General features: G+C 56.3%; 1 protein-coding gene across 1 annotated transcript in view; it reads right to left on the bottom strand.

Moving 5' to 3' along the window:
- Window positions 1–4,458: 4,458 nt before the first annotated feature.
- GLP1R (glucagon like peptide 1 receptor) overlaps window positions 4,459–23,442 on the bottom strand; it is a gene marked incomplete at its 5' end in the record, with an annotated part of 33,462 nt that continues 14,478 nt past the window's right edge. The window contains 10 exons of the mRNA XM_081093609.1: window positions 4,459–7,078; window positions 11,990–12,031; window positions 13,067–13,205; window positions 13,523–13,611; window positions 13,709–13,778; window positions 14,284–14,344; window positions 18,611–18,770; window positions 19,068–19,221; window positions 22,294–22,400; window positions 22,726–22,844. Coding sequence (XP_080949735.1) covers window positions 6,911–7,078; window positions 11,990–12,031; window positions 13,067–13,205; window positions 13,523–13,611; window positions 13,709–13,778; window positions 14,284–14,344; window positions 18,611–18,770; window positions 19,068–19,221; window positions 22,294–22,400; window positions 22,726–22,844 — 1,109 coding nt within the window. The 3' untranslated portion in view covers window positions 4,459–6,910. The remainder of the gene's footprint in view (window positions 7,079–11,989; window positions 12,032–13,066; window positions 13,206–13,522; window positions 13,612–13,708; window positions 13,779–14,283; window positions 14,345–18,610; window positions 18,771–19,067; window positions 19,222–22,293; window positions 22,401–22,725; window positions 22,845–23,442) is intronic.

The following is a 23,442-nucleotide window of genomic DNA, read 5'->3' as shown; positions in this document are numbered from 1 at the left end:
GCGTGTGCTTCTTTTTTATTTTTTAAATATATTTTATTGATTTCAGAGAGGAAGGGAGAGGGAGAGAGAGAGATAGAAACATCAATGATGAAAGAGAATCATTGATTGGCTGCCTCCTGCATGTCCCCCCACCCCCCCGCCCAGGGATCAAGCCCACAACCCAGGCATGTGCCCATGGCCAGAATTGAACCTGGGACCCTTCAGTCCACAGGCTGACACTCTATCTATTGAGCCAAACCAGCTAGGGCATGCGTGTGCTTCTGGCATTGGCTTTTGAGAGGAGAGTGAGGGAAAATTTGGGGAGGGAGGTGATTCCCACCCCTGGGAATGCCGACACAGATGGCATATGAGTGAGACTGTCACAGATTCTGAGTGGAACTCAGTCACCCCCTCCTGTGGGGCATCATCGCTGAATGCGACTTTATATTGCAGGTGAACAGGGTGAGTCTGGAGACCAAGAATCCTCATCTGTTACCCCCATAGCTGAGCCTCTGAAGGGCAGGGCAGGGCAGCTCCCCTCGCCCTTTCCTCAGCCTTGGGTTACACCCTCTTACGCCAGAGTGCACCCTCTTTTCCTGAGGTTGCAGCTACCGGACTTTCAGGGTCCTACCAATGTGGTCATTACAGCTGAGCCTCAAACAACGTGGGGGTTAGAGGCACCGAATCCTCCCTCACCCCCATTGAAAACCCACGTGCAATTGGACTCCCCCAAAACTTCCCTACAGCCGTCCCTCGGTATCTGCAGGGGGGCGGCTCCAGCACCCATGAATGCTCAGTCCCTCGTAGGAAATGGTGTAGAGCAACGCATACAGTCAGCATTTGGCCTCTGTAGACTTGCAATTCCCTCTCGTAGGAGAGCGCATTCTCCCTAATTCCTCCACCATTGATTGATTCCCCACCCTGGGTGAAAATACTGATTTTGATTTGCGGTTGGCTGAATCCACAGATGGGTTAGAAATGCAGGGATAGGGAGGGCCGCTGTGTATTCTGTGAAAAAGCTCCGAGCGCCAGTGGACCCGCGCAGTCCAAACCCGCGTTTCTCAAGGGTCAGCTGCATTGGTTTGGGCAGGTGTTTTCCGGGGATGGGAAGGGGAACAGTTTGAGTTCTAGCCTGTCTTGCTGAGTGTCAGGGCGAGATGCAGAGAGGTGACAATAGCAACAGGGTGGGGGTGGGTGGCGGGGGGAGGGATGAAGTCGAAAGCAAGGTTGGTGCAGAAACTCCGAAATGCAAATGTTCTGTCTGCCAGCAGGAGCTGGCTACATTTGTAGTTTGCGCTCAGAATAAGAATTATTCTGTTTGAAAGGAACAATGGCCACAGCTTGTCTAAAAAGAAGGCGTGTTTAAGGAGACCTTCGGAGAAGTACATTCATTTTCTGACGGTAACTGAATGGTGGAGGAATTAGGGAGAATGGGCTCTGCTGTGAGAGGGAATTGCAAATCTGGAGGGCGAGCAAAGATTTAAGTTGGTGAAAAGTTCATTTTTCTGAAGATGAATCTCTAACCAGCAGCTCCATTCAAATTCTGTGTCTGCTTTGCAAACAAGGTTCCTGCTTTTACGGCTTTTTCATTGTTGTTGTTAAAGAAATGGACTTAATGGACTGAGTTCATTTAGATGGAGGATCAAATGAATGAGTGGAATCAGAAGACATCCATTTGGCCGTCAGTCTTTGTTTAAGCCACTCGACCACCCAGCTTCTCTACTGAAATGGCATCACAGTCCCCATATAAAGTCTGCGGCGGAGAAATGAGTGCGTGCTAAGTGCTTTGAAGATGAACATCACCACGCGAAAGTGAGCAAGGTTTCTTCCTGGGGCTGGAAATGGCATCTTTTGTGTTTTCCTGCTGTACCATGAGTCACCTCGGTTCACACTGCAGAAAATTTCCTCTCCTGACAGAAGAGCAGGAGACACAGTGGTGACAGGCTTTTATTGGGTTTGCCAGGCCAATTAAGAAAGAGCGGGAGCCCGTTCACATCTGTACAAGGGATTACACACCGGGCACATTTGCTACCTATGGATGCAGGTCACATTTTACATGAATCTGTACATTAAGAAATTGCATGACAATTATCTTATTGAGACATGAATGAGGAACAACCATCCCCTGAAAGCACTGAAGACCAACAAAAAGCATTGTCCCTCCAGCAAGCTTGGCTCACCTCTCTCAGTGCATGTAAAGATCCCATCAAACCCTCGCCCAAACCAAGGGGATGTTGAAGTTTATCTGCTTGGAAGATGTATTTTTAGTGGGAGGAGCTTCGAAGAACTGCAGGTTTGGAAGTGAAGTGTGAACCGTTGGGCAATATCCAGCCCCGTCTGTCTGTCTGAATCTGGCCCCGACTGGCTCCCAGGGAAAGAAGCCAGCAAGGTGTCCCACGTCCCAGGCTTGGCAGGAGTTCTCCTCCCCACACCCAAATACCTCGTTTGTCTGTCTTCCGCCTGCCGACTGCTGGGACACAGTGATAATTAGTCATGCTAGATTGTCGGGTTGACAATTACTGATAGTTTTGACAGGCCCCTTCAGGAAGATTGCACGACCCCCATGCAAGTTTGGATCCGAGCCACTGGTGGCCGCGCTCCTTTTGCGCCCAGTGGGGAACTCGGTGCATCACTGTCAGCCTGGTAGCACCTCCCTCCCAGCTGCACCCCTAAATTGGTCATAGCTGAGAGAAAGGCATTCACAGCATGGCGAGCAGGGTCCACTCCCTCTGAGGGGAGGAGTGAGGGGAGCTCACTGTGGGGAGGGGGCTGAAGGAGGGAGTTGTGGAGGTGGAGAGGAGGTGGGATGGATCAGAGGGAATTGCAGAGCTGCTGGATGAGGTCCTGAAAATGGGCTAAAATGACCAAAGGGAGGAGAGAAAACTCCTCTCAGACAGATTCAGATGCAGGCAAAGTCCAAGAGACCTGGAGGAGTTAATGGGAAAATAATTCTTCTTATCTGCTTCCTGCCAACCTGTAGCCATTGACAGAGCAGAAGTAATTATAGATACTGTAGACGCATGCGGCATTAAGTAAAGGGTTTCAAATTACACTGCTTAACAACGCTTCCTGGTACTGGCCGAGTGCGTGGAGCCAGCAGGTAACACTGCAGGGCATGGTGCGGTCGCTTGCAGAAGTTTCTCCCTCTGCGCATGTCGCTTCCCAAGAAAATTTGCTCCAGCGAAAAGGGGAAGAAAAGAAGACGATACTAATTTGGTTTCTGTTGAATATTTAGAATGTCATTCACATAGTTGTCTTAGCAGAGTAAGCTGACATATTGGGAGGATTTTCATAGTTTGCCTTGTAGGAGCCAAAAGCGGGGTCAGCACTGAAGATTACAATCAATTCAGTGAAGGGAAAATAAACCTTGGGAATAGATTTTGCCTTCCCGGAGCACGTAGCAGGCATTAGCAATAATGGGAGCGCTGTCTGCGCATGGAGAGGAAGCATCTATCGCTCAGACTCCCACACGTCCTCGCCCGGGGTTGTGTGGTCCCATAACCTTCACAGCGGGTGGGAAGATTCTAGATTCATCATCTCCTAACTTTATGCTGCTGTGTGCAGGACCACACACACACTTGCACACACACACACACACACACACACACACACGAGCGTTCTTCCGTTGTGGAAGAGACGGAGGACAAGGAGATGGAAGCTGCTGAAACAGCCCACATGGATGAGGTGACCAAGCCTCGCTGGGCATGGACGTGAACTGACTCTATTTGCCCTTCGTGGTGGCTGTGCCATCTTTGCCTGGCTAAAGTTGCCCGGTTTGCTGGTCTTCCCCCACGTCAGGGGGCACTGCAGAAAACAAAAGAGGGCCAGGACCTTCCCTAGGGCTCTTTCAGTCCCCTCTGTGTGTCTGCCAGTACTTCTCGATACAAGTGCAGGGGCAGCAGGAAACGTGAAGCCAGGCCGTGGGAGAGCGCTGGGTTTGCTAGGTGAGATGGCCCACTGGCTGTTTTTATGCCTATGTGTGCCTTACGCATTCCATTCCTTAATTTTAAGACAAGGATGAGTGAAATATGGCATAGAGATAATAAAGCGCACTCTACCCTTGTCTCAGTAAAATAAGTCACCGCAGACATGGCACCTACATTTGCTGCTGTTTGCTCTCTAACGGAAACCCAGATAACAGCTAAATTTTACTGAGAGCATCTGTGTAGCCATTTATGTTTTTCACCTATCCTTGCTAGAGGCCTCACTGGTCGAGAGGCAGGAGCTGGCCGGGGTCCTGGCCCAGCTCAGCCACCATCTAGCACTGTGACTTTGGGCAGGTCAGCTCTGCCAGCCTCCCTCCTCACTGCAGCTCAGGCAGGAGGGCTCTCCAAGGTCTTTGCTGCTCTTGAGTCCCGGAGAACTCCACCGGGGTGGTGCTCAGCAAGAACTGCATTGAAGTAATCGAAAATCATGCCACAACCTGTAAAGGCCTTTGAAAGGGAAGGAAACGTTGCAACATGTGGTTTGTTTCAGTTCTGTGATTTAGCTGCTCCAGAGATTGAAATGGCAAGGACAGGCTGACAGGATTGAAGCCCCTCACAAGTCCAGGGAGCTGGCCAGAGTGCTGAATCCAGACCTTGAGGGCTGCTCACCTCCCAGCGCCCTCACCCTGCTGGTCAGCAGTAATTCCCTCAGCACAGAGGCAGGCAAGGGTGTTCTCAGCAAGCTCCAGACCCAGAGCATCAGGCATGCAAACAGCTGGTGGATTCCGGAGTCCATTGCATCGATGGTCCCAGGTCTGTTAGAACTGTTTTTCATTTAGGACAGTTTGGGAACAGCTTTGGAAGGAGTGCCCCGCTGTTCAAATGAATATTAATAGTGTGGGTCTTGGCGCAAAGAAAATATTTTCTTCAGTTCAGTATCTGGTAAGTATCCAAGAAGGAAAAAGCCCCTCGGTGTTAAAAGGCTTGGGATACGGGGGCGTGACGAGCCTTCTGAAATCAGGAATCGCCAGTACCAGCCGGGAAAAGAACTGTGCTTCCCAAACTGCCTGAGCTTCCCAGGTGCCCCCTGACTAAGCACTGTCTCCCCTCAACAACTTATTTCTTGCAGAAAATACCAAAGTGTCTCTTGTTGCTGTGCAGTGTATCAATAGTCTCAAAATCTTCGAAAACCAAAATGCTTGCACCAGAGCTGTGCCCCCATCAACACCCCAGTGCTCATCACCCGTCCCCACTCCAGAAAGAGAGCCAATGGGTGGTGCCCGCCGGCCAGGAAGGCTGCCCTGACTCCGGGGAGGCGGGCCTGCCCCTGTCCCCACCATCGAGGAGGCAGTACGCACAGTTCTTCTTTAGCCCGAGGCCCAGGTTCCCTATTAACATAGACACAATACTTTGCTGAAGCTGAGGTATAAGACATTTTCTGCTTGGCGTGTTTTATGTCCCATTATTATTTTCCCTGCATGTCACATGCCTCTGGTGAGAATGTGTCTGGTGCAAGGTTTTGGGGGAGGGGCCCCCACACACACTTAAACCAGAAAAGGAGAGATGGGCTCATACAGCCGTTCATCGGAAGCCTCTCCCTCAGCTCTCCCAGGAGGTCGGGACTCCAGAGAGGTCTGTCCTGCTGGAAAGTTCCTTGGCACCCGTCCACGCCGTCACCAGCCTCCCAGGGTGGCTGGCTCCCCTTCTTCTGGGAATCTACGGTGCTGCTACGTGTCTGCTTTCTCATCGTGGCTGCAGCAGGAGTAATAGGTTACTGCTGCGCATGACTTATGGGATGAGACCGGAGGCAGGGCAAACATTCATCGGCTCTGAGTGTGGAGGAGTCCAATCAGTGACAACCTCCCCCCCCACCCCCACAACCCCAACAACATCACCACCACCACCACCGTTTAGTTCTTGTTTTCATCAGGTGGGAGAGACCAGAATGGCACATTTGCACATAGGCTATTCACAGCAATGAAGAAAAGTGGATGGAGTCTATACAAGCTCCCCAGTGCGGGGGTTTCAGAGGGAGGAAACCCAGAGCAGGGGAAGCCTGTCTCCATGGGAACAGTGGGGCTTGGCAGTTGTCCCACAAGAGGTCCCATTTCCTAAAGTTAGAGGAGGCACCCAAACTCGCATGCAAGACACGGAATCTGGTCAGAAGTCAGAGCGTTTCCACAGGGTGGTGTGTGCACCCTCTCGGCCCCTGGGTCTCCGTCAGCGGCGGGTAATCGAAGTCCCTGACGTGGATGTTGTTGGAGCTCCTAGGGGAACCCAGAGGGCTCCTGAGCGTCTCCAGAAGAGACTCATGCACAGGGCCGGGCTCCTCAGGAGCGGGGAGCAGGGGCCGGCACCAAAGCAACTCAGAGAGTCGCCCAGGAGAAGCGGGCGGCAGCGAAGAAACCCGCAGGCATCTTCTCAACGTGACCCGCAGCCATTTCTAGAAACAGCTGCTGGTCGCAGCCCCAACAAACTCTGCAAAGAGAAGCTGGTGGAAAGCTGAGGGGCAGCTGAGGGGAACCAGTGACCCGGACACGTGCACATCGTCCCTGACCGAGGAGGCCGATGGGCTGGGGCCCCCACCCCGAGGCGGCGGTGGCTGCATTACCCAGCTCTCGTCTAGCCGAGGTTACGTCCGCCTCTCTCAGGGCCACCTCCTCCGACAGCCGCAGTCCCACTAATAAGCCATTGACCTCAAGTTTGAGTCTGGGGCTGATTTGCTGCTGTCTGGGGGAACCCCAGGGGCCTGTGGCTTAACGGGAAGAGATCCTCATTTTAGCAGCAATAGCTTTTCCTCTCTTCCCGCCACAGTGATCAAATTAGCAGCTGCTTCTCCTCAGAGAAAATGTGTCCGCGTCCCGGAGGCATTGCCCATTTGCCTGTCTGATGGGTTGGGGAAGGGGCAGCAGGGGGAGGGGGGGTTGTTTGAGAGCAGTTGTCCCTCCCTTCGCCGGCCCCGCCCGGGAGGGTCTCCCCCACCTGGGAGGGCGGGTGCCGCAGGCTTAGCTGCAGGAGGCCTGGCAGGTGGCGGAGTACACGCTGCTCCCCACGGTGCCCCCGCTGCTCAGGCTGCTGGTGGGACACTGCAGGGGCTTCATGCTGCTGTCCCTCTGCATGTGCAGGCGCTCGAGCCGCCAGCGCTCCCACCTCTTCCGGAACTCCAGCTGGACCTTCCGTGGGAAAAGGAGGGGGACAAAAGCCATCATGCAAACCGACTGCCCACAGGATGGCCGTTATTGCATTAGCAGGAAGGGAAGCATCCACTGCATTGCATTAAGAGACACAAGTCAAGGCCTTCGGGCGCCTAAATTAATATCCCAATAAAACTGTTTATTGTTGTCTCCTATTTTCCGCCTGAACTCAGGAGGGAGATGGGCTTGATGGCTTAGTCGGTCCCTTCCATCTCTAAACTCTGACTCGCCTTTACAATCCATCTCGGGATCACTTAGCCGAAGAGAATGGGAGGGAGGAAGGTGGGGAGACAAGAAGGAGAGAGAATCTAACTCTTCAGCTTGGATGACAGAGGAGAGGGAAGCATGCCCCCCCCCCCCCCCCCCCCCCCGCCTCACGGTGCCCGCCCCAGCCCTTCTAAACGCCCCGGGCTTCACGGGGAGGGAGCAGCAGTGAGGAGGGGGCCGTGGACGAGGGCTTCTCTGCCTGTGCTTGAACTAATCCCATCCAGGAACCAGTCCCGACCTGACCCCAGGGGTGCGGCCAGATGAGGTCAGTCAACCAGGACCTCTGCTGTGTTGGGCTCCGGCTCCCTTGGGAAAAGCCTTCTCAAGAGGCTTAGTGCTTGGGGACCCCGTTGTTGGGCACAGAGATCAACTCCAACTGACACTGTAGATCCCCGAGTCATCATGGGCTCGTGGCCACGCCCTAGTGATTCAGGTCCCCCGGGGGCTGCTGGGACCTGCACATCCAGCCCAGGGCGCCTGGAGGGCTCCTCTGGGGACGTTCCCATAGGTGCTTCCCAGAACTTCTCCTGTGCCCCACCCTGGCACCCAGGCCTCCCCACACCGGAATGTTCGGAGCCTGATTCCTCCCTTTCCGGCCCCTGCCACCTGGATGGCCAGCTGCCAGCATCCAGAGGAAGCAGCTCGCTACCAATGCCCCATCCGCCCCTGCACAAACACCCCTCTTCTCCTGCTGCTGCAGGGCCGACATCTACCCAGCTGAGCCCATCAACACCGCTCGCCACCCCTTAAAAGAATGTCTTCTGCACTGAGTGGAGAGGGGGTGCCAAGGGCCTGCCTGCCAGGACGGGCCAGGTGCCCCAGGCCACGCCATGGAGCCCAGGCCCGGGTGCTGAGGAAGGGGGAGTGGACACGTGTAGCCCCGCCACGCGCCAGCTCCCTGCCCAGCAGAGTGTGTGTAGAGTGTGTGCTCACAGCTGAGACGGGGACATCTGAGACAATGGTGGCCTCTGTGCAGCAGCCATTAACTGGGGGTATGAGGGGAGAGATGGTAAACTGATGCACATCCATGGGTAGCCACCCCGGGGACTGAAGGGGTCTCTTGGACCCCAGCAGGAAACCGGATAGGACCAGGGCTCCCCAGTGTGCCGGCACCGTGCCTCTGTGCCCATCAGCCGCGGCACTTTTCCCGAACCTCCGCTGCGGCCCCTCTCATTACACAGCATCGGTTATTGCTACTACATGCAGCATTTTCCATGGATTATTTTAGTTAAATTTCACAGCAACCCTGTGAACAGCTCCTGGCAGAGGGCCCTGAGGTGCATGGTATTTAAGTATTTCTCTGGGCCTGGCTGGCCTGGCTCAGTGGTGGAGCCAGGAGGTCACAGTTAGAGTCCCGTTAGGGCACATGCCCGGGGTTGCAGGAGGCAGCCGATCAATGATTCTCTCTCATTAATGTTTCTATCTCTCTCTCCCTCTCCCTTCCTCTCTGAAATCAATAAAAAATCTATTTAAAAAATATTTCTCTGGGTCTCAGCCAGGATTTGAACTGATCAGGGCTGACTCCAAAGCCAGTCTCCTACCCGCCGCCCCTGCCTCCCCTGACTCTCTCTGCCATACTTGTTTCTGCCCGCGCCGCCCCCAAATCAGGTGGGAGGGCCAGCACCACACCTTCCTCACCTCACTTGTCCCGAACCTGACACAGTGTCCGGCATACAGTCGGTACTCAATAAGTGTTTCTTTAAGGAGCCGAATGAATGAATAATGACTAAGCACCTGACGTTGGGCTCCTTGTTACCGGGTTATTAAGATGGAGCCACAAGGATACCGATGCAAGTGTGGACCTGTTCCAGTGCTGCACCGCTAAGTTCACCCCCATCCCTGCCTCCCACAGCCTCTCTGGCCGGGCACCGAGCCAGGCTCTGGGGTTGGGGGTGAACTGGTAAAGCTCATTCACCGCCATCTGCACTTGGGGAGAGAGGCAAGGCGATTGCCGGCCACACAGCCAGGCAGTGTCAGAACGGGACCAGCACGCAGGCTCCGGAGTCAGAGAACAGGAGCTGGCACAAGTCCACCCAGGCCACCCCTCCCTGGGCCTGCTCCCCGGCCATCGGCCGCAGGTGCCGGGCAGCCACGCAGGACCAATGCCTGGGCCATCTTCTCTCTTTGGGTCACAAGCACCTGGCATTGCCATGGCAACCCTGGGCCTGGAGGACAGGCCTCGGCCCAGGAGCCACGGGTGCCTTTGTGGCCCAGTGATGGTGACAGGTGTGTCCTCATGCCGGGAGCTACAGGGCCCGAGGCGTCTCCATGAGGGTGTAAAGGTGCACTGGGTGGGGCTTCCTGGACCCCAAGGCAGGAGTCTGGGAGAGCCCCCGGGAGAGGTCAGCAGGGATCTGGTGATCAGGGGTCAAGTTATTTGCCAAGAGCAGAGCGGGGGTATGTGCCCATCCCTCCCTCTTCACCGCTGAGCCGGGCTGGGGAGGCCGGCGAGGAGGGAGGTGACAGGGTGACTGGGCTTAAAGGGCTGGAGTCAGGAGAAGTGACTGAGACAGGGTCCAGGTGGTGGGGAGCCATTGCACAGGTGCGTGCAGGTGTGCGGGGTGAGCGTGTGCTGCCGGTAGGGCTCTGGGGGAAGGGGAGGGATAAGTGGGAAATGGAACTGGGGGATTGAGTGAGAAGTGGCAGCAAGGAGCCCCATTCTCTCCTCACAGGCCTCTGCCCCCCTGCCGAGCACACGTGGGAGGGGATACCCGCCACCCTGCCCGTCCCCCAGAAGGTAAAGCAGCAGAGCTGTGGGCCAGGTGGCACACCACCCCTCTGGCCGTGCCATCCCTGCAGGGAATGCCAACCCTCTGAGTGCCCCCTACATCGGCCTTCCCTCCTTTCCTGGCCCACCCCGCGAGGCTGGCCAGCCCTCTGAGACCTGCCCTGATGATGGGCAAGGACCTGGTTATGGGCCACCCTGTGCCTGGGGCTGCCTCCACCTCCCCAGTCCCAGCAGCTCTGACGCATGCGTAGGCTCCCTCCCACAGCCTGCGAGCTGTACCACCTTCTAGCCACCGAATGGGGGCGATTCATTCCACTTGGCGCAGACTAAATTTTCTCATCTGTAACATGGGGGTAACATCTGCTACGCAGAATTGGATTCAGTGAAACCCCTGAGCACCTTATACACAGCAAGCGCTCCGGAGGTGTCTCCCTCCCTTTTAGAGATCCAAGTCCACGCCCTGTGAGCATTATTTCCTCCTTTTTGTAGACGAGGAAATGGAGGTTCAGGGTGGGCCTGTCACTCACCCAGTGTCACACAGCTCACTAAGTGATGGGGCCTGGACCAGAGCAGAAATCTGATGCCATTGCCCACATCCTTCATCCTTCCTGCTGCATCACACTGCTTCTTTGGGCATCTCATAGATCCCTGAAACTCCAAGGTCCCCACCGCTGCTCCCCTTGTGCCCCACGCCCAGAGCAAAAGTACAATTTGCATGAACATGCAGACCTCCGAGCTCCGATCCCGGACTCAGTGACACAGAAACCACATGGAGAGCTGGGTCTTTGACGAACAGTGTCCCTGGGTCACCTGAGCTCCGGCCCATTGAGGCAAACCCTCACCTGGAGTGACCTGGATGCAGTTACCAGAGGCCTCAGTCTCCCCTCAGACTGTGGGGAGGGGTGCCTACCTTCTCTTCCCTGCTGGGGGTCAGGCCTCTTGTGGAAACTTCCCCAGGCGGCCCTGTGCTGCCTGTGGGACTCTTATTTGTTTTTTCCCCTGGAAGATGTGTGTGTGTGTGTGTGTGTGTGTGTGTGTGTGTGTGTGTGTTGGGGCAGGGGCGGGGGGAGCTGTGAGATTTGTGATCTCCACTTCGATGGCTTGGAGGTGTTCCAGCTCTAGCACAAAGCTGGGTACTTTGGAGCAAGCAGCCTCCCCCAGAGACCCACAGACACAGACAGCCCCTCTTCCCAGGAGCCGGCCATCCCAGAGGCTGTGGTCCCATGGGGTCTCCAGGAGAGGGTGTGGGTCAGCTAGAACCCCTCCTCCCAGCCCAGCAGCCAGAAGGCCACGGGGGAGCTCCCATGTGACCCGGGCTCTGGCCTGCCTACAAGAAGGGCAGCTGGCTTTTTTCCAGGCAGAACTCACTGGAGTCCTGGCCCTGCCGCTCTTTCTGGGCCAAACCCGGCATGTTTCTTAGTCTCTGACCTTCAGTCTTCTCAGGTGTGGAACATGGGGACGTCAAACCCGAATTTTAGCAGGGATTTTGGGGAGAAGAGGCTGTGACAATGAACTGAGACAGTGATTATTAAAGCCCCAAATCTGGGCGTGGACACGTCTGTTGAGTCACCTCATAACAGTCTCACCACCTGTTCACTCAGGACTCCCTTACTGTGAGGCTGGGTCATCCCCAAACTCACAGATGGTTAGGTATGCCTGCACGTGTGTGTGTGTGCGTGTGTGTGTGTGTGTGTGTGTGTGTGTGTGTGAGAGAGAGAGAGAGAGAGAGAGAGAAGGGGGGGGAGGGAGGGAGAGAGAGAGAGACCCACACACAGAAAACTGGGTTTGCTAAGTAGGGGTCTGAGCTGGAAGACTGTGGGGGTCCCCACTGAACAGCTCCAGAACACCCAGGGTGGCAACCTAGCAGGGTGCCCACACCCCTCCTCAGGCCTTACCTCGTTGTTGACAAAGCAGTACAAGATAGCCACCATCAGCCCCTGGAAACGAGAGGTGTGTCAGCAGGGAGGAGGTGGGAGAAGGCAGGAGAAGGGGGAGACGGGGGGGGGGGGAGGGAGGCCAGCATCCTGCAGATGGCCCTGGTCCCCAGCTCCATGGGCCTCCAGCCACAGCCTTCCCTGCTCAGACTGGGAAGCCCAGAGCTGGGGGACTCCTCTCCTCTCTTTTCTGCAGGGACAAGAAGTCCTCTTGCCCAGGTGCTCCAGGAGCCCTTCCATCTCCCTTAGAGGACAATGGGCCCCAGAAAGGAGGGACCTCTGACCGTGCGGATTTCCCCGGCCCAGCCCCATGTTCACTCAAGAGACACGTGCTCCAGAACTCGGATCTGTGTGTGTGAGTATGTGTGCTCATGTGTGCATTTCTGTGTGTGCATGTGTGTTTTCGTGCGACTGTGTGTGAGTACATGTGTGTGTCTGTGTGTGCATGCACCTGTGAGTGTGTGTATGTGAGTATGTGAGTGCACATGCGCATGTGTGTCTCTGTGTGCATGTGAGTATGCATGCACATATGTGCATGTGTCTACATGTCTCTGTGTGCATATATGTCTACACGTGTGTCTGCATGTGACTGTGACTATGTGTGCGTGTGTGTCTCTCTGTGTGTGCATGCATGTGTGAGTGTGTGCATGTGAGTATGTGTGCAAGTGCACACACAGGCCCGCATGCTGGTGGCCATCGCATGAACTTCCTGAGAGGCTGTGACCAGTTTCTTATGTTCCTACGCCCCCACTGACACTCGCACCCCCGAAGCAGCATCTGCTAATACTGGTGGAGAAGACCAATTCGTGGCTGGGTGCCCACGGCTACATCTGGAAAGGCTTCATGTCAATGTGCTTATAGAAAAGACTGGCCTGGGCATCGGGGCACCTGGGGATTCCAGCTCAGGCTCGGCTCCAACCACATAGCCTGGGCAAGGACCACTTTCCTCCAGGCCTCGCTGCCTGCTGCCTGCTGCCAGCTGGCTGTGCCCCACCCTCACTCTAGGACGTCGCAGGGAAGGGCCCCAGCCATGCTCACCTGAAAGGAGGTGAAGGAGAGCTCTGTGAGCAGCTTGATGAAGCGCAGGGTCCCCCGGGCATGCTCGTCCATCACGAACGCAAAGATGACCTCATGGGTGCCCAGCAGGGGGATGAGCGTCAATGTGGACTTGGCAAGTCTGGGTGGGGGGGGCGGGTGGAGATGTCATTCTGGGCCTCTCCCATGAACTCTTCTCCCTTTCTGTGCCCCAAACCCCCATCGAGGCCTGGCATCTGGGTCTGTCACACTCCCACCCCAATACCCTGGGACAGGCTGCTAGGAGGGAGGAAGGTAGCGGCCAAACCCCCCAGAGCCCAGGAGCTGCCCAGATACAGGGAGGACGGCAAGGCGTGGGTCCCAGGTGGGAGAAGGTCCTGCAGCTTAAGCTGGGCACCCAGGATCCGTCTCTGCGGGAAGGAGGGCTGAGGGTGCCCGGCAGAGCCGGCAGCCACGCACCTGCACTTGATGTCCGTCTTGCACATGAGGTTGGCTTTCAGCTTGGACACCACGATGCAGATGACCCGGACAAAGATGAGGAAGTTCACCTGCAGGGCAGATGGGAGGGTGGCCGGAGGCCTTGTCACGACACATTTCCCCTGTCCTCCCCAGCACCCCCCAGGCCACCCCCACACCGCCACTCACCCCAATGGCGAAGAGAATGGGCAGCCGGATAATGAGCCAGTAATTCATGTTTGAGTTCCTGGTCCAGCAGCTGGAGAGGGGAGACACACACAGGCACCCAATGGAGCCCAGACCCCAGAACAGTGCAGGCACAGGGCACAGAAGTACATGTGGGCATCAAAGGGACACACACAGAGCCACACAGGCACTGCCACCGGGAGCTACCCAACAGCCACTCTACAGACCCACACAAAGGCCTTCCCGCCACACACACACACACACACAGCAACAAACACACAAGAGATACGTGAGCCCATGAACACAGGCATGTGTGTACCTAGCCAAACACAAAGCAACAATTCATTCGGCTCTCACCGAAGAACCTGGAAGGGGCACCACACTCCCCACAGGCCCCGCACCATTCGTCTTCATACAATCCCAAGGAGGGTGGACAGGGCAGGAGAGAACTAGTCGTAAATTCAGCTCTGGTCCCTCAGTTTATCCTCCCAACAGGTCCCAGCCGCAGGGGCCAAGGACCACACAGGGTTTGGGGACAGGGACGTCAGCACACTCACCCCGAGGAGCAGGGCACTCACCCCTCGTCCTCATAGAGGTACTTGACAATGCCCCAGGGGATGACAAACAGCAAGGGAACACCTGAGAGCAGAGGGAGAGAGAGAGGGGAGAGGGGCTGGCAGGCTGGGGCCACCGCACGCCCACCCGGCAGCCTCTCCTTCCTGGCCTCCCCCTCCTGCAGCCCCTCTCTGAGCCTGGCCCAAACCACACTTCCCAGAAGGTGTGGACGGAGGCTGGTCTGGGTGCATGGAGAACAGGCGGTGGAGCCACGCCCCCCCACCCCCACCCCCACCCCGACTCCTCAGCCTTCCTCACAGAGAGGGCCATGGGGCGGGGACCACATGCTGCATGAGGTGGGAACAGGCCAAACCTCTGCTGCGCTTCCCCCACGGCCTCAGCCCACACGCCCATCTCAGTCCATTTCTTCAGGCACCGGACGCCCCGGCAGACACCTGTTCCCTGACCACGCACACCTGCAAGGCGCTGGGGAGGGCCTGGGGTGGGAACAGGACCTTGGTGCTGGCAGCCCAACTAACTGCACAGTGTCCCACAGCCACGAGGATGGCAACAGCGCTTTCTACTCAGACTTGACGGTGGTGGCAGCTCCATCAGGGCCCCAGAGGTCCCCACCTCCTGGCATCCACACCCTGGCGTAGTCCGCCTTGTACCAGGGCTGTCTGGGTGACAGGATGCACAGCAGAAGTGATGGCGCGACACTTCGTAGATCAGGTTATAAAACAGCCGTGGAAGGTTAGAAAAGGCTTGTCTTGGGCTTTCTCGCTCAATGAGGTCACCTGTTGCCATGCCACGAGGACACTTAGCCAAGGCAGAGGCCCCTGCGGCAGGGAACGCAGCCTCCACCCAGCACCCAGCAAGGTCCTCCGCTTCCTGCCCTCCGCCTCACGCGTGAGCTTGGCAGTGGATTCTCCGATCCCAGCTCAGCCTTGAGATGACAGCTGCCCTGACTGACAGCCGGATGGCATCTGTCAGAGCCCCTCAGCCAGAGGCCAGCTACGGTGAACCAGATTCCCGGCCACAGAAACTTCAAGGTAACAATTGTTTCAAGCAGCCAAGCTGTGGGGTCATTTGTCTGCAGCGAATGGCAATGAATGCAGCTGGTTTCCAGCTAGAGCCTCTCTCATTTCCAGAGCCTGCGCTCAGCTCACCGGGAGCTCGGTATGTGTGTGCTGACTTACAGACTGTCCATTCTCACGCGACAGATGGAGAAGGATCGGCTCGGGAGGCTCAGGGGGGACTGCAACCCCACGCTCTTGCCAGTCCCCTCAGTGGCTTCTGCACTAGCCCCCTCTGTGTCTGCCTCGATGGGCTCCCCTCTCGGGGCTGGAGATGTGGGTGTCTGAGACAGGCAACAGGGTGCATAGTAAGCTGTGTGGACACAGCTGTGTATGTGTGGGGGGGCCGTGTGTATGCATGTGTGACTTTGGGGGGTCTCCCCCAGGAGCACGCTTCCAGGGCAGGATGCACTTCACAGCCTTTCCTGCCACCATCATCCAGGTCCTCATCATGTGCTGTCCACTCAACAGAAGCTGCCGAGTGGCTCGCATGTCTGCAGCTGCTGTGCATGGAGCTGCTGTGAGTGGAGCTGCCGTGTGTGGAGCTGCGGACAGGCATGGGGGAAGCAGAGAAGCCCACAGCTTCCTCGGATAGCTTCCTCTTGGCCATTTATTTGAACACAATAGACTTCTCAGCATCATGATGCTGTAATAACAGGCTTTCATGAGACAGGACAAGGCACAGATGCCCCCAAAGGCTCCAGCACAGAAGATGCTCAGAGGGAAGAGGATGGATGGATGGATGGATGGATGGATGGATGGTGAGGGAGTCAGTACAGCGTTCAGAGAAGGGAAGCTCTCCAGGCAAGTACATGTCAACTCCAAGAGCCCTTCTGGGGCACCCCGGCCACCTGCTGTTCTTTTTCTCAGAGACCCCACTCCAGGGCTGGGGTTCACTCATGATACCAGACACAGGGCTTCATTCATTCATCAGCATCTCCTAACAAAGCCTTTTTAAAAACAGGCACAGCTCTGCCGCGTGCAAACATTACACACTCCCTGCTGGCTTCATCTCTCTCCCATTTAGAAAATCAACAAGACAGACTGCAGAGAAAGCTTGAATTAAGAACAGAACCAGCTCCAAGAAGTAATGGGGCCCTTGTCCAACTTGTCTTCCTCCTGCTCAGCCTCCTGGGGGTTGGGGGTTAGGGGTGCCTGGCCGCCCATGGCATGCCTTCTGGGACCCCCCCCCCCCCCCGCTGTGCTGGAGTCCCCACGTTAATTCTTCTGCTCACACAAGTAGCTGCTTGCTGTTTCCCAAGCCTGCCAACAGGGCCAGGCCTCCTGGCATCACAGCGGGGCGCTTGGCTCTCTGTGACTCTCTCTGACCTTCTGCCTTTGTCCCTCTGTCTCTCTCTGTCTCTCCGTATCTCAATTCCTCAAGAAGAGGATGCTCTGATTGGGGAGGGGGGTACCCCAGGTCCGGCCCTTATGCCCCTCAGACCCTGGGCCCTGAGCTGGGGAGTGAGGTGGTGGAAAGACTGGCACCCTTCCCCCATTTCCCACTCGAGACCTCAGGGCACGATGTGTCCCCACCCACCCTCCCCCACTCACCCCCTCCTCTGCACACACCACAGCGTCCCTTTGATTGTTCCTGTCCGCAGGTCGCCATGGTGACGGGCACTCCCAGTGCTGATGCTATTTCCCAGAATGGACATCACCACCCCCTCCCTGAGGACAGCGCTCTCCGCACTGGCCCACCCTAGCTCTCCACAGGCTCTCCAGCTGCCCGCGCCTGACTGCCCTAGTGGGATAGAGAGGCCTTGGAGGGCAGACGGCTCAGCAGGGAGGGGCTGAGCCTTGGAGGAGTGGGAGGCGGGAGCAGGGAGCTGAGCGCAGGGTCCAGGCCCAGGGGCCCACCTGTGCAGAGGCCTGAGCATATTGCACGGGGCAGAGGGGACTGGAGGAGATACAGTGCCGGGCAGGACAGGACAGGGGGGCTCAGAGCCTGGGGCTCAGGCGGCTGTTCCAGGGCTGGCCCTGCCCATGAGGCTCTGCCCCATCTGCACCTCAGTGCCCTCAATACACTGGCCCCACTATTGCCCCCTTAGAGGCACTCTTCTTCGCTGGGCTACATGGAGCCGAGTGGCTGAGGAACACCAGCAGGAAGCAGGGGAGTGTGAGAGAGCACAGAGCCAGGGTGGCCAGCCAACCTGCGTGGCCCCCTGAGGGGTGGACTGGACCGGGCAGCCTTGCAAAGGCCCAGGGGCAGGAGCCAGCATGGACGGGCCTTCGAGAAGGAGAATGGCCGTGACTGAGTGGAAGTCCCTGGGACAGCAGCGGTCAGAGCAGCTTGAAGTGGGCGAGTGAAGGGAGGGAGGAGTGGATGGATGGATGCAGCTCTGGTGGAGGGGGGCCCTGTGGTGCGGGCAGGGGGCAGGGGGCAGGGGGCAGGGGGAAGGGGGCAGGAGGCAGGGGGCAGGGGGCAGGAGGCAGGGGGCAGGGGGCAGGGGGCAGGAGGCAGGGGGCAGGAGGCAGGGGGCAGGGGGCAGGGGGCAGGAGGCAGGGGGCAGGGGGCAGGGGGCAGGGACCCGCAGGCCCAGGAGGCCAGGCGGCAGGGCCTCCGCTGCATCCCCGTGGCGCCGGTGGGCCCCCGGAGTATTCTGCTGCATCTGTCTTTCGGTGGCGAGTGGGGGCTGGGGGCTGCTGCTGCTGGGGTCCCAGCCCCTGCCCCACCCACCCCTTTCTCATCGGGATCCCACATGGCGAGAGGCAGAAGCACAACCAGAAATGTTCCAGCAAAAAAAAAAGACACAGTGGTTCTCGGCAAACTTTTTTGGCCAGAACATTTCCGGCTGGGCTCCAGGCGCATCCGCGGTCCACCGTCCTCAGCTGGCTTCCGCGACCCCCGGCCTCCTCTGTGACAGAGCCACAGCCCTCTGCCCACCCAGTGACCCCCACTGAGGCCCAGGCTCTCCCTCTCCCTCCCGGCCTCGCTGCCCAGGGCTGGCGGGTGTGGGCTCCGTCCCGGCAGGCCTTAGGGGCGGGGGTATTTGAGGACAGTGCAGGGCTGTGGCGTGCGTGGTGGATTTGGCTTCCATTAAGGGGGAGGGTTGTGAAAAGGAGGGAGGGCAACCCTAACCCATGGGCAGCAAGCCCTGTTCCCAGGAGAGAGTCACCCAGGGGCCCTGCCCCAGCCCAGCAGTGTGCTCCGAGCACCAAGGCGGCTTCACGGAGGAGCCTGGAGGCAGGAGTGGAAGCGGCTGAGCCCCCGCACCCCCCCCCCCTCGTGCCACAGGTGGGGGTGGGGGTGTGATGGCTGGCGGTGCCTTACCCCAGCCTATGCTCAGGTAGAGCCTGAAGATGCGCTGCTCAGAGAAGGCGGAGAGGGCCAGCAGCGTGTACAGGTACGCGCCCTCCACCAGGAGCCAGTAGTAGTTGGCCGCCACGCAGTACTGCATGAGCAGGAACACCAGGCGGCAGCTCAGGGAGTCCTGGGGGCAGAGGGAGGGTCCCGGGGGACAACAGCTCTGGCCCCTGCCTCTCGTGACCCCTCCCTCGTGTCAGACTGAGAACTCCCTAAGGGCAGGGGCCGTGTCTCCTTGGCGGGGGGGTGGGGGGGACCCATGATGGACTGCCTCTCCCATCATATGGGGGGCGGGGGGGGTTCCCTGAGGACCTGGCCTGGGCAGCTCTGGCCTTTCTCTGTGCCAGGCCTGGGTGGGATGGGGGACACCAGCCTCCACCGATGGCCTGTCCCTCCCCAGGCCCTTCCCGGACACACCACGCACCTGGTAGGAGAGGAGCCCGTCCCACTCGTGCTGCTGGGCAGCCGTGCTGTACATCCACTTGAGGGCCGCGTCCTTGACGAAGACGGACAGTGCTCGGAGGATGAAGGAGGCGAACAGGTTCAGGTGGATGTAGTTCCGGGTGCAGTGCAGGTGTCTGCGAGAGAAAGCAGGGCCTCTGGCAAGACGGCCGCAACCCCCGGCTCTCAGGCTAGCACACCCAGGGCACGGGGCACGTTCTGGCTCTGGGCTGCTCCTGTCCTCCCTCTGAGCATGCCCGTCTCCCCACAACCTTGACAACCCTTTTGTTTAGTTCAAGTCCAGCCTCTCCATAAGCCTCCGGTTGCGTGGTCACTGCACCCCCGCCCACCCCCATTCTGTCCTCTGTCTGTGGCATCTTCTTGTTTGCAAAGTCATGTGTGGCCCAAGCGGTGAAGGTTCGAGGACCACTTCCGCCAGTGGGGACTTCGCTCCTGCCATACAGGGCACGTGGTAAGGATTCCCAAAGTATTGGATACAATTTCAATATCCTTTCATGTAAAAACATGTTACAAACTGGAAATACGAGGGCATTTCTTAACACAATAAGGGCTATCTACCCAAACCAGGAGCAGACATCATTCTTAACTGAGAAACTTTAGAAGTGTTCCCTTTAAAATCAGAAAAAAATAAGGGTCATCTAGACATAAGAAGCTATCATCACATCTATTCAACCTTGTACGACAGACCCTAGACACTATAATAAGAAAAGGGAAAAGTGTGCAAGAACTGGGAAAGCCTTGGTTGGCGTGGCTCATCCCATGCACTGAAGGGTCATGGGTTGGATTCCAAGCCAGGGCACATACCCGGGTTTCAGGTTTGATCCCTGCAGGCAACCAATCAATGTTTCTCTCTCTCCCTTCCTCTCTCTCTAAAACCAGCAAAACTATATACTCGGGTGAGGATTTAAAAAAAAAAATAGATTTGAGTGCCGAAACCAGTTTGGCTCAGTGGATAGAGCATCGGCCTGCGGACTGAGGGGTCCCAGGTTCGATTCCGGTCAAGGGCATGTACCTGGGCTGCAGGCACATCCCCAGTGGGAGATGTGCAGGAGGCGGCTGATCGATGTTTCTCTCCCATCGATGTTTCTAACTCTCTATCTCTCTCCCTTCCTCTCTGTAAAAAATCAATAAAATATATTTTAAAAAAAATAGATTTGAGAATAAAGGAACAAAATTGTTATTATTTATAGATGACAGGTTATCTTCATAAAAAATCCAAGACACTTGACACATAAATGATTAGAACTAATAAGAGAGCTCAGCAAGGTGATATGTATGTTCATGTACATCGGAGACAATTAAAAAGTAAAATTTAAAAATTCATTTATAATATTTTTAATTGACTAGCTAGAAATAAGTCTAACATAACATGGGCAAGATTGCTAGGAGGAATAAAACTTGCTAAAATCATTAAAGAAAATTGAAATTAACTGAAGCCATACCACATTCACAGAGAGACTCACTCTCTTAAAGACGTCAATTCTCGCCGTATTAATTGATAATGTCAATATGGCTATCACAGAAATTCCCACGGTGTTGGTTTTTAAAAATGAAATTTAAAAACTTCTAAAGAAGAGGCGAGGGCTGAGATTAGTTCAGACCACAAAGTAGGGGCCCTTGCTACAAGTGAACAGAGATTTTTAATGAATATATAGTAGCTAAGGCACCACGGTATTGCAAAAGGACAAATGGAGAGACCAACAAACATGACAGAAACCAACCCAGACACCGGTGGCCCTTGCTGCCTGGCCGCGTAGGCATTGCAACCGAGGGGGGAGGATGACTGGCAGTAAGTGGTCCTGAGACAATTAACTATATGTATACATGGGAAAGGAAAATTCATCTTTATTTCCACCAGAGACAAAAGCAAATTCCAGGCACATCAAAGAACCATAAGGAATGAGCAAAACCCATGACCCCAGGAGATAAAGAAAGATTTCTCAAACAAGACCATAATGAAATTTGGTCTTTGGAAAAAAACGATACATTGTAAATCAAGTGACAAAATTATTTGTTATCTATTGATAAATTTTATCAATAAAAACAGAAAATTAATATATTTCATTCCATTAAAATTGACGTCTTCTGTGCATAAAAGGCACCAGAGTGAGTGGGGAAAAAAAAGTAATAAACCACAGACTAAGAGAAGACATTTCCTGCATTGGTATCCAGAATATGTAATGAATGCCTAAGATAAAAACGAAAAAGCCAAATAAACCAATAAAAAGTAAGCGATTCTACGAGCAAGCAATTCACAGAATCAAACATAAAGAACACGGCTCTCTCTGGGAATCAGAGATATGCACATTAAAATCATAATGAGATATTTCAGACACTTTAGATTAGCAACAATTAAGCCTGAGAATACGAAACAGCGGCGAGGGCATTAAGGGAAGGGAACTCTCATTTATTACCGGTGAGAAGGCAAACCGGTGCGATCACTTTGGAAGCGACTTCACCACACCTGATCAATTTGCAAAAGCACGCGCTATTCAGATCAGGCGACTGCGCTCGGAGGTATGTGCCCTCCGAGAAAGGCACAAGGGGTCATGGGTAAGAGCGTTCACTGTAGCAGGTGTATAATCCAGGAGAGGAAAGCTTCAAATGCCCACTAAAAGGACAAGCCGTAAATGAACTGTGCCACACCACACAATGCGACAGTTAAAAGGAACGAAGTACCTGTTTCAACGTAAGTGAATCTCACAAAAACATTGTCAGGCCAAAAATAACATTGCGGGAGAATATATGTCCAGCATGTCGTCAAAAGCAGGCAATCTTATGGCTGTATATTTTTACAGATACTTACAAAAGCGGTGAGAGTCTAGAGCAGTGGTTCTCAACCTTGGCTGCACATTAGAATCACCTGGGAATCTTTTTAAAATCCTGATTTCTGGGCCTCATCCTCTGGAAATTCTGTTTCTTTGTTACTCATGTTGTGGCCCCCACCCCATATCAGATGTTTACATGACGATTCGTAACAGCAGCAACATTACAGTTATGAAGTAGCAACGAAAATAATTTGATGGCTGGGTCACAGCATGAGGAATTGCATTTAAAGGGCCAGAAGGTTGAGAACCACCGCTTAGGAGAAGAACCTGCTGCCTGTGGTTCTGGTTTGGTGCCCCCGCCTCCATCTGGGGACGCAGAGGGAGTTAGGACACGGCAGTGCCCTGGGCCCGGCCTCTCACCTGAAGCCCAGGAGGATGGCGGAGGCGATGACCAGGGCAGAGAAGGACAGCGCGTAGCCCACCGTGTAGACGATGTAGAGGGACAGGAGCTGGTCCTCCGGGGAGCTCTGTGTGCACACAGGGACGCGTGGGCCTGCGGTGCCCCAGGACGTTCCCTCCCACACCTCTCCTTCCCATGGGACCCTGGGGCCCCCAGAACGGAGAAAGAGAATAACCCAGGGAGATGGTCTCCAGATCCCAGGACCCTGGTCCAAGGCCAGAGGTGAACACGCACCACCTCTGCCCAGGAAGCATGGTGTGCAAAGCTCCCGCCCGGAGCGATGGAGGAGAGGACCACGGCCCAGCCCCCCACACCCTGAGGGCCCAGGGCCCTGCTCCAGCGACGGGGACCTGCTACCCCTCACTGGCTGGGAGCCCCCATCTTCAACTCACCCTGTCCCCGCGCTTGGACTCCTCGCACTCCGACAGGTCCCGCCAGGGCAGGCTGGAGTTGTCCTGGTGCAGCCACAGGCCGTCGGCCGTGCAGAAGCGGTACACGTGGCCCTGCAGCACTGGGCGGGGACACGGGGCTGAGCCACGGCCGAGGCCACGGCCTCTCGTCCTCTGGCCCCCGGGGCTGCCCACACCCCCAGGATGGGCCTCTGGGAGTGAGTAACGCCTCACACCCACCCACACGCAGACGCCCCCACACTTGGCCCCCTGCCCTGCCAGGTGCCCACCTGGCCCAAGGACAGGAGAGGCGGTCACGAAGGCGGGGCCGCCGCTGCCCTCAGCCCCTCCTCCTGGCTGAGCAGCAGGGTGGTGGAGGAAGCCTTGCCTGCGAGGAGAGGACTCCAGCCACTGCCAGGCCCCTGTCTCCGCCTCAGTCACACTGCTCCCAGGTCTGCTGTGACCCCCGGGGCCCTGGCAGCCCACAGCCACCTGCTGTGGCTTCTGATCTGAAGGCTCAGTGCCCACCTCCCCCCAACACTCTGTGGGCAGAGCAGGCCTGGAAACCAGTGGGCAGGGAGGGGCTGAGAGGAAGCGAGAGACACAGCCCTGTCCTTAGGGAGCCCCAGTCTGAGGGGGGACACGGCCCTGTCCTCAGGGAGCCCCCATCTGAGGGGAGACATGGCCCTGTCCTCAGGGAGCCCCCATCTGAGGGGAGAC

The sequence above is a fragment of the Myotis nattereri genome (assembly GCF_964212035.1).
Source record: "Myotis nattereri genome assembly, chromosome: 6".
In the NCBI taxonomy this organism is placed as follows: domain Eukaryota; kingdom Metazoa; phylum Chordata; class Mammalia; order Chiroptera; family Vespertilionidae; genus Myotis; species Myotis nattereri.
This window is presented reverse-complemented; position numbering and strand designations above follow the sequence as displayed.